Source organism: Acipenser ruthenus, chromosome 49 (genome assembly GCF_902713425.1).
Source record: "Acipenser ruthenus chromosome 49, fAciRut3.2 maternal haplotype, whole genome shotgun sequence".
NCBI lineage: Eukaryota > Metazoa > Chordata > Actinopteri > Acipenseriformes > Acipenseridae > Acipenser > Acipenser ruthenus.
In genome coordinates, this window is record NC_081237.1 from 8479021 (window position 1) to 8489615 (window position 10595).

Genomic DNA, 10595 nt, shown 5'->3' on the forward strand with positions numbered 1-10595 from the left:
ACCCTCGGGCTGCTTCATTATTCATGAGGCGCCGTCATTGGAAGCCGGGCGCTGAATTATTCATGAGGTGTTCCGAACAAAAGGGCGTGGCCCCGACCTCCCCGCGTCTCATGAATAACCAATGAAGGGGGTGGGGCCGTGTGTTTTGCCGAAGTGGGGCTCACGACACAAGCAGATTGGGGGGCTTCTCTCAGCTGCAGAGGAAAGGCTGGCTGGTTGGCCAGGCTCCGTTATTAATTATTCCTCGCTGCTGCCTGCCTTCACAGAAAAAAAAAAAAGCCTAGTGGAGTCATGCATTATTAATAAACCAAGGCGTAATATGGGGAGACTCCTCGCGCCTGGTTATTATTCACAGGGGTTGGGAACTCAAGCGCGTGGGAAGGAGGACGCTGCAACAATTGCAATGGGGTGGAACTGCGTCAACAGAACGTCAATACACGTCACAATCCAGCAGCGGGGATTGCCTCCCGAAACACATTCCCTTAGAGTTTGACCTGCACGGTCTGTCTTACTGACAGCTTAATACAGCACATAGAATTCACACCAATAAACACACGCGGCTTGTATTGGCACATACCGAGTAAATACAGGGATACTTAGCTCACACTTTTGTGTATGCAAATTGTTATTATTTATTGAGCAGACACCGTTATCCAAGGTCTTACAGAGACTAGGGTGTGTGAGCTATGCATCAGCTGCAGAGTCAGTTACAGCAACGTCTCACCCAGAAGACGGAGCACAAGGAGGTCCAGTGACTTGCTCAGGGTCACACACAGTGCGTCAGTGGCTGAGCTGGGATTTGAACCGGGGACCTCCTGGTTATGAATCACCTTGTATGTACAGCGGGTTATGTTCAGTAAAAAGTATAAACAATATTTATTAGTCCGATTACAATGTATTACAGCCCAAGCGCAGCAGCATACTAGATATTTACTTAGCTCAGTCTGAAAATCAAGTGTCTGCTGAAAGAGTTGTCAAGCGCGTTGTCAGTAAGCTTTGGCCTGAACAGCTGTCGTGAATCAGTTCTGTCTTCTGAGCTGTCCTTTATTTTGCTGTTCAGCTGTAATAAACGTGTTCATCATTATACGGACCGCGACCCCCTTGCAAACGGGGCCTCTGTGTCAATGGGTAAATCCCCTGGCTCAATCAATCAATCAGTGTACCTGTGATTGTCAGGCACAACACTGACACAAGCCCGTGCTGATCAGGTGTTCCGTTGTGGTGTGAAAAAAAGACAACCAAATACAAACATTTCTTTAATAACGTCTACACAGCTCCCGTTTACTCCTGCCCGGGATTTCTTACTTGACAAAATGCATCTCATTCCACAGGAGCACCCACATGCAACACATCAGCCAGCTCTCGTCACACAGCACACCGCGTTCACGTCTCGGATCAGCACCGTCAACACAAGATCCATGGATTTACCATCACTTCTTTTTCAATCCAGACAGTTTTGGTCAGAGGGAGCCCATGTTTTCATTTTATTAAATTGGTCCTCAGCCGTAAAATATAAATTACACACACACACACACACACATACGTTCTCTCTGTCAAGGTCTTTTTATCATTTCCAGGGTGCTGATGTTCGTGGGAATGACTGTAAAGGTGCCAGCGCTCCTTGATTTACTAGCTCCATAAACTTTATACTGCAAAGCACTGAAATCATTTGCCAAACGACTTACAAACTGCCAATTAAAAAAGCAAAAAGCATCAAATCAGACCCCATAAATATTTAGCAAGTCTAATCTAAGAGATACCAGCTACCCCAGTCTGACGAGAGCCTGCGTTAGCGTTAGCCTCATAGTTAAACGACACAGAGCTACCCCAGTCTGACGAGAGCCTGCATTAGCGTTAGCCTCATAGTTAAACGACACAGAGCTACTCCAGTCTGACGAGAGCCTGCGTTAGCGTTAGCCTCATTGTTAAACGACACAGAGCTACCCCAGTCTGACGAGAGCCTGCGTTAGCGTTAGCCTCATTGTTAAACGACACAGAGCTACCCCAGTCTGACGAGAGCCTGCGTTAGCCTCATTGTTAAACGACACAGAGCTACCCCAGTCTGACGAGAGCCTGCGTTAGCGTTAGCCTCATTGTTAAACGACACAGAGCTACCCCAGTCTGACGAGAGCCTGCGTTAGCGTTAGCCTCATTGTTAAACGACACAGAGCTACCCCAGTCTGACGAGAGCCTGCGTTAGCCTCATTGTTAAACGACACAGAGCTACCCCAGTCTGACGAGAGCCTGCGTTAGCGTTAGCCTCATTGTTAAACGACACAGAGCTACCCCAGTCTGACGAGAGCCTGCGTTAGCCTCATTGTTAAACGACACAGAGCTACCCCAGTCTGACGAGAGCCTGCGTTAGCGTTAGCCTCGTTGTTAAACGACACAGAGCTACCCCAGTCTGACGAGAGCCTGCATTAGCGTTAGCGTTAGCCTCATTGTTAAACGACACAGAGCTACCCCAGTCTGACGAGAGCCTGCGTTAGCGTTAGCGTTAGCCTCGTTGTTAAACGACACAGTAGCAGCGAGCGAGTAAAACGACTCCTCCCTCCAGCAACACGTCCTGTAGTTCTCACAGGATAGCGTAACTACGAGTCTCGGCAGCACCAAGCCCAGATCCAGGCTGCCCTGGTAAAGCTATGCTATGAAGCCAAAAAGGTTGTGATTGTTACTGCTGGAAGGATGCGGGGGGGAGAGGATATTTAAATGAACACTACAGCCTCTAATGCCCATACCCAGTGTCCCCAAATAGATACTATATAGTTCACATTCATAGTTATAAATTGTGCCCATAACTGTCAGTCAAATAATTAACATTTTCTATACAAAGTGTTTTATTTAATACCAATTCTTCACTGACTTGGTCGCTTACACATTCAGAAATAATATATATTTTTTAAAAAGACACACCACTGCACATCTTTGTTGTGTAAAGGTTGTCTCCTCTCTCTCTCTCTCTCTCTCTCTCATATATATATCTATATCTATTTATTTTAAATTGGATAGATTTCTGTATTTTCATTTGGTGGGACCCAGCGTGTTCACGGCCGCGATGGCTCTTCCCTGTGAACGGAACGCGGCGCGGTTCTCCCATTGCTTCGAGACTCCTCCTCCCTCGCAACGCCGCTGGACTCTTCAGTTCCGGGCCGCGATGACGACTGACAAGGCCACACCCCCGATCGCAACGGCGGTCGCGCCAAACAGCCACTTCCAGCTGAGGCTCTGAAACAGACAAGAGAAACATTCAACCAGTCACAGACCCCATCACACCTGGGGGCAATAATTACAATTACAATGGCAGCAGAATCTGAAATTACAATTACTGCAGCCGAATTGTAAATCACAACGACACTACAAAGTAACAAGTACAACGGCACACATTATTAACACTTTTTTTGCCCCCCTAAAAGAAATGGGGTCACCAATTAGCGGTTTTAAATGCAAGAAGAACGATTGAATGACAAACAAACGCGTGACTGTAATCAATGACCTGCTGCTGTAAACACGCACACTCGAGGTCCGAGCGCCCAGTAAGCCCCCCATGATGTTAGGAATGGAAACATTTCTATTTATTGATATATATATATATATATATTTTTTTTAACAGACATCTGTAGCTTCTCCACACCAACGCGATTCCAACACATGCTCCCCTCTGCAGGTCTCACCCAGGAGGGCCTGGCTCTCTGCTCGTGGCCGATGCTGCTGCTCCCGCTCGGGTTCCCCAGCATTTTCTTGTACATGGCCTGCTCCACACCCCTCTGCTCCAGGCGCTTCTTCATCACCTTGGACAGCTCTGCGTGGATGGTCTGCAAAACGAGAGCAGGGCGAGGGCTGTCAAGAGGCCATTTCGATGCCAAAACACCTCGGGACTCCCGTTTTTAAACGAGAGCACGTCGCACGAGACAGCGGTGCTCAGAGCTGTGCCCGTGACCGTGTCCGACATCGCTTCTGTTTGCTCATTTTTTTTAAGCATAATATATTTGCTGTCTCTGGTGTGGAACAACAACGATGCGTTTAAAATTAAGCACAGAGCGCGAGTTCACCAGTATGACCGCGTTCCCCTGACAGCTGCTACACAGATCTAAATAAACAGTGTAAGATTTATCCATCAGCAATCTTCATCCCCCAGCAATCCAGCGCTCACACGCACGCAAGCTGAAGCAGCAGCCACACTAGGAGCTTCATTAGCCACAGTGTGCAATTAACAAACTCAAGTGTGTCTTATTGAGATCATAGTAAAACCAGGAATGGCTCAAACTGCTGTGTAATGGGAGTCTTATTTCCATCCCGGAGTCTATTGGTATTTCACAGGGACATACCAGGCTAGAACTACACTGCTGCTGAGATTCTGACACAGGGAACCTCATGTCCCCTTGTTGCATAAGCAATGAAGTAACAGCATGTGCTACATGACCAGCGTTCCTGACAGCTGCTATTTCGGGTATCATCAGACATCGGATCCGCTGGGGTGAGGAGCGTGCAGTCTGGCTGCGGAGTTCATCTCAGCGTCACACTGCTCCACCTGCTGGTGGTTCTCCACAACTGCATTTCGAATTTGCCCGTCTGTTTTTAATCGGGAGACCTCCCAGGTCTTTTGTTCCAGCTGAACCCCTAACTCAGGGCTTCCCAAGCCCGGTCCTGGGGGACCCCCTGTGGCTGCTGCTTTTCATTAGAGCCGAGCTCTCAATTACTTAATCAAACCTTTAATTGAACTAATAATGTGCTTAATTAGACCTTTTTAAATTGTTCTCAGCTCCTAAAAGTTGCCAATTTCAAGTTATTTATAAAATTGTTTTGTTAACTTGAAATTTCCAACTGTTTAAAAGCTGAACACAATTAAAAAGGTCTAATTAAGCTAATGAATAGTTCAATTAAGTAACTGAGAACTCAGTTGGAATGAAACCCAGACGACACAGGATTGGGACACCCTGCCCTAACTTAACAAACTGGACCAGTTTAACCCTTATGAAAGTTTAGCACACACAGTAAAAGCACAGGAAAGTCTAACAAAGCACAGTATAAGCTTGGTGAAGCGTAGGTAAGCATTGTAAAGAACAGTGAGGCATGACAAAGCATTTTAATAAACGCAGGAAACTTGCATAAACTGCGGTAAACACATAGCAGAGCCAATGCAAAACTGTACAATATTCTTTCAAACACAAGAACCGTTCTCTCTGAGCCAGTGCCCAAACCCTAACCAAAAACTGATTTAAATCTTCAGCTCGCTATTCAAATTCTCTCAGCCGGCCCGTCGCTGAAAAGCCTGGCCCGTCTTTCTGCACCTCTGCAGGGAACAGCGTTGGAAACATCTCTAAGAGTTTCCAAGTCTCAATCAGTTCATTACTGCACGACAGCTAGCAAACCGGGAGCTGTGCACCTGTGCTGCAGTGTGCATGGGGCCGGGGCTCAGGTACGCACCTTGCTGGAAGGCTCCAGCTTCAGCGCCTTCTTCAGAATCCCGATTGCTTCGGAGTACTCTCCCTGCAGGGCCAGGACCTGGTAATGCAACAGGGTGCAAGGTTATTCATCCAATCAGTACCATATGCACGTGCAGTCTCATCCACATTAACGCTGAAGGGCATCAAAAAAAAAAAAGAAATCACAGCTCTCTTATGCAGTGCTTCTCATGAGGCAGGGATGGCAATAAGACGCTCCGATTGCACAGCACTTTCACCCATGCCAGGTTTTACTACCAGCCTGATTAGCCCCAGCATACAGATAAGAAGCTCAGGTGAAACCAGGAATGATCAAAGTGCTGTGCAATGGGGGTTTGGATTTCCATCCTTGCGATGGCTTTCCTTGATTGGTTTCAAAACTACCAGTAAGTTTAAAACACGTTGAACCCGGAGTCCTCGTTAAATAATGAACCTGCCAGGAGGGAAAATGAGTTCAGTAATTAAGAGAACAAAGAACACGTTTGACATGCTTGGGAACGAAGAAGCCTTCGTGAGAAATTAAATCAAGACTCCCCTACCTTGCCCTTCCTGAAGAGAGCCTTGATGTTGTCTGGCTGGTGGTCCAGGACGCTGGTGCAGGATTTCAGAGCTGCCTCGTAGTGCTCCAGCTTCAGTTGGGCCGCGGCCATGTTGTTCAGACACTTCACCTTGACGTCCAGGAGCCCTGCGTCCTCGTCCAGCGTGCTGTCCACTGCAGGGACAGAGACAGAGAGACACAGCCAGCCGGGGCAGGGCCAGTACTGTAAATATCGGACTTAACGGCACTCCACAGCTGTCTGCATGCAGATACACAAAGCCTTTCTATCAAATTTGAAATGGTTTCAGTGCAATGTTTCACTGAATTTCAGGTTTGGTGTTAAAACCTGGAATTTCATAAACTGCTATGCAACAGGAGTCTTGCTTCCATCCCTGGAGTTTGTCCAAATCGGAATCCAGGAATCATACAAAAGCAGGACAACGCATTTGGGCAGCAGTGTGGAGTAGTGGTTAGGGCTCTGGACTCTTGACCGGAGGGTCGTGGGTTCAATCCCCAGTGGGGGACACTGCTGCTGTACCCTTGAGCAAGGTACTTTACCTAGATTGCTCCAGTAAAAACCCAACTGTATAAATGGGTAATTGCATGTAAAAAATAATGTGATATCTGTATAATGTGATATAATGTATAATGTGAAATAATGCGATATCTGTATAATGTGAAATAATGTGATATCTTGCAACAATTGTAAGTCTCCCGGGATAAGGGCGTCTGCTAAGAAATAAATAATAATAATAATAATAATAATAATTTGCCCACTCCATCAGTGAGACGAGGAGTTCTTCTGATACAGAGGCAAGTGTAAGTACGAACAAGAGCCTCTGCTCTCCCTTGCCACAGGAAAGACCAGCTATAGAAACTGCAGGCTGCGTGAGGTCCAGCCTGCCTCAACTGTAACTGTACAATCACACTGATAATAGTTTAGACAGCGCAGAGCTGGCAAAACATTATGGCTAAAGGAGCGATTTCCAACGATCATCACTATTGCAGAAGTCACTTCAACGTTTAATTGCATTTGAGCTGTACCTTTGGAGCTGGACTCTGCCACCTGCAAGGCGATGCCGTAGGAGGTGATGGCGTAGACGAACTCGCCCCGCTGGTAATACACGTTGCCCCGCTCCCTCTTCCTGCTGGCCAGCTCCATCTTCTCCCGGGGGAGCAGGAGCTCCAGGTCGGGAGCGGGCTTCACCTCCAGCAGATGCACCTCCAGGGACAGGCTGGCGTTCGGGGGGACGGCGGGGCTGGGACTTCAAAAAAAAAAAAAAACAGGGGTACTGCAGCCATTTACTTCATAATCACGAGAGTTTAAAATATTCAATCCCAAGACATAGCCAATCAGCATGCAGTACTCATGCAAAAATCACCGAGCTATAACCAATCAGCATCCAGTACTCATGCAAAAAAATCACCGAGCTATAGCCAATCAGCATCCAGTACTCATGCAAAAATCACCGAGCTATAGCCAATCAGCATCCAGTACTCATGCAAAAATCACCGAGCTATAGCCAATCAGCATGCAGTACTCAAGCAAAAAAAAAAATCACCCGGAGATCATTTTTTAGGATTGCTGGATTACTGGTTTCTCTCAGCTAGCTTTTCCCTTGGAACTTGGCACCTACCACCCCAGGCTTGCGTAAGCGTATTTTGCGTCAGTGTAGATGAGGGCTTTCTCTTCCAGCTCCATTAAATGCACACAGATGTCCAGGGCCTGCAAATGAAAATAATAATAATAACAACAACAATACCAAACATTACATGCAACTGAGCACTTGGCTGTAGACTGTCCCCAATCCCTTTCAGTCAATAATAAACAAGCAGTGGCTAACTCTGCCCCGTAGCTCACGTCCCACTCAAGGCATTCGTGAGTAAACGCTGCACTGGCCTCTATTAATAAGTGTGATCAGCTCACAGCAGCTTTAGCAGGGTGGACTGACGAGAGGACGTGGGAGTTTAACAGACTGGGTTACTGACGCAGGGGGACTTGGGATTGGCTAACTACCTGGATGACATCACCGTCCCCCAACGTGAAAGAGAGGCTTGGCTCCTCCTCCACCGTGGTCCCGTCTTCCAGCATGGTCCTCAGGTGCACTTTGACATCCTGTCCTTTCTTAGGTCGGGTGTCTTCTCCCTTGCCTGCGACCAAGGTTTTCATCTTCAGCATCCCGTTCCCTGCAGAAAAACAAAGACATAAAAAAAAAAACAACCAAAAAACACTTTGCTTCAAAATGCTGTCAGAATTACTTAAAAATCACACAAAGTCATCACCACCAGCAGCTACAGTCAAACCTGCTCCATAAACCAAATCTTCAGCCAGGGCACTCTGGTATCCTTTTGGAGACTAGTGCTGTGCATAGTTATATACACAGGTGCAAAATCAGGTGCAAAACTGTAGCCAGTCAATATCGTTACGTTCACTGGGAGAGCCAGACTGAATCATTTTGTGTTTAGTTAGTCACTGCTAACCTGACGAGACCAGGGCAGAACCAAGGGAGGTGCAACGGGCAGGGATCCTGTCCTGTCCCGTCCCGTCAGCGAGACGAGATGGGTTTAGGTTAAAATCTCTCAAACCACGAATGCAGATGAGCCTGGCTCGTGATGCGTGGGACTGCCAGTATCATGCCCTACCTCCCGCCCTGATGCAGAGGCGTTCCTACAAAGTGCTGAATAAACCCTGCAAAAAATATAATATATATATATACACACACTACAAATATAAAAAGGCCAGACTCTCTCGCACCTAGCACTTCCAGCCACTCCTCTGTCCTCTCTCTGCCCCGGTCGGGGTCTCCGCTCTGGGTGTCTCTGCTCCTCGAGCTCCCGGCCCCGGACTTATCCGGCTTCTCTTCCTCCTTCTTGTTTCCGGCGTCTTCCAAAGGAGGAAGGTCACTGATGTCATCATCATCCTCATCGCCCTCCTCCTCCTGGTCCAGCATCTCGAAATCCTCTCCGCTCTCCAGGAGCGAGGCGCGGTCCTCGGGGGGCAGGGTCTGTGCCTCTCCCAGGGCGCTGGAGTCCGGGGAGTCTGCAACGATAGCGGCTGAACCGCTGACAGCCTTCGCTTCTGTGGCAGCCATCCTGGCTTTAATAAACGAGCTGGGAAGAAATACATAATCAATCAATGAATCGATCACAGGCTATCCAATACAATACACATTTCATAGCGCCTTTCATCACAAGGACCGCAAAGCGCTTCACGCTTCACACACGAGCAAGTACACCATGCAATAAGTAATAGTACAACACAAAATGTTATAAAAACAAAGCTAAAAAAACAAAACAAAAACAGAATTAACATAAAAATGTCATAAAATTGATTTTACAAAATGCCATTTTTATTAAACAAGCAATATGCACTGACATTATGAAATAGAAAATAAAAACACACTTTACAAGGAGTGTCGGGGTTTGCCTGTTCCTGTCGCTCTGCGTTATTGCACGCTGTGGGTTTTGAAGTAACATTTACCGGGGCACAAGTGGTTTGGTTTTTTTTTTTTGGTATTAAAGCGTACACATTGAATAACACTATCTGCTCTAACACACCTAACCAAAACAGAAATAAACGAGTTGCTGTACAAATCAATTCTTCTTGTACCGCTAGCATGCCGTACAAAACATAACACCACAAACGACACGGTACTGAGCTTGCATGCCGTTTCATGACGCTAAATATTCCAGTAAGTGTTCGTTTGTGAACGTGAAAACACCGAGCTAACAGTCTGTCCTGGAAGTGGAAGTGAAGTGGATTGGGATATTTGCAGGTCACAATGTTTGTTGACATCGCTGTGTTATGAGATAAACCCAGTGTCTAGTCCTGTACTACGGTATGCTGTAAATCCCAGCGAGACGTGTGTCTCTTATACTGGCGATTTTAAATATCTTACCTTAATGCGCAGTGTTAATTCATTAGAAGCCCAGCGCAACCTCCGCAGACACCGAGCCTCCTCTTCCCTCGCTCTCTCTATCCTTCCTTCCTGTAACCTTGGACCCGTCGAAACAGAAACACACAACGGGAAACATCCCGCCCACTGCGCGCTGCCATTGGCTCGATTCCGCCACCCGCGCTCACGATTGGACACCCCCGCTGCCATTCTTGCAGAAGACAGCGCCTGAAAACACATCGGATGATTGACGTCGGTTTTATTTAATCAGTATAAACTAAGCGCAGCTGAATTTCGGTTGGTGTGCACTGCACTGCACTGCACTGTACTGCACTGTACTGTACTGCACTGCACTGCACTGGGTTATTGTGGGGAAAAGTGTGTGTGTGTTTTAAATCAAAGTTGCACACGAGATATAACTAAATAGTGAGCATCAATTTAAAAGCTTTTTTCCCCCCCACTGCTGTGCTATTTTCGCTTTATCTATACGAAACGCAGTCACTAACTGAGGGATATAAGAACATACGAACATCAGAAAGTTTACAAACGAGAGGAGGCCCCATTCATCCCATCTTGCTCGTTTGGTTGTTAGTAGCTTATTGATCCCAGGATCTCATCAAGCAGCTTCTTGAAGGATCCCAGGGTGTCAGCTTCAATTACTGGGGAGTTGGTTCCAGACCCTCACAATTCTCTGTGTTAAAAAAGTGCCTCCTATTTTCT

General features: G+C 47.0%; 1 protein-coding gene across 1 annotated transcript; it reads right to left on the minus strand.

The window, feature by feature from the left end:
- Positions 1-1243: 1243 nt before the first annotated feature.
- Positions 1244-10013, minus strand: LOC117401499 (peptidyl-prolyl cis-trans isomerase FKBP8). The gene is made up of 9 exons (XM_059015096.1): positions 9879-10013; positions 8735-9090; positions 7997-8166; positions 7617-7705; positions 7024-7244; positions 5981-6153; positions 5425-5502; positions 3672-3812; positions 1244-3225 (listed from the first exon to the last, which is right to left on the minus strand). Exons 2-9 carry the CDS (start codon positions 9069-9071, stop codon positions 3139-3141), a joined length of 1296 nt encoding a protein of 431 aa, XP_058871079.1. The 5' UTR covers positions 9072-9090; positions 9879-10013; the 3' UTR covers positions 1244-3138.
- Between the last annotated feature and the right edge of the window lie 582 nt (positions 10014-10595).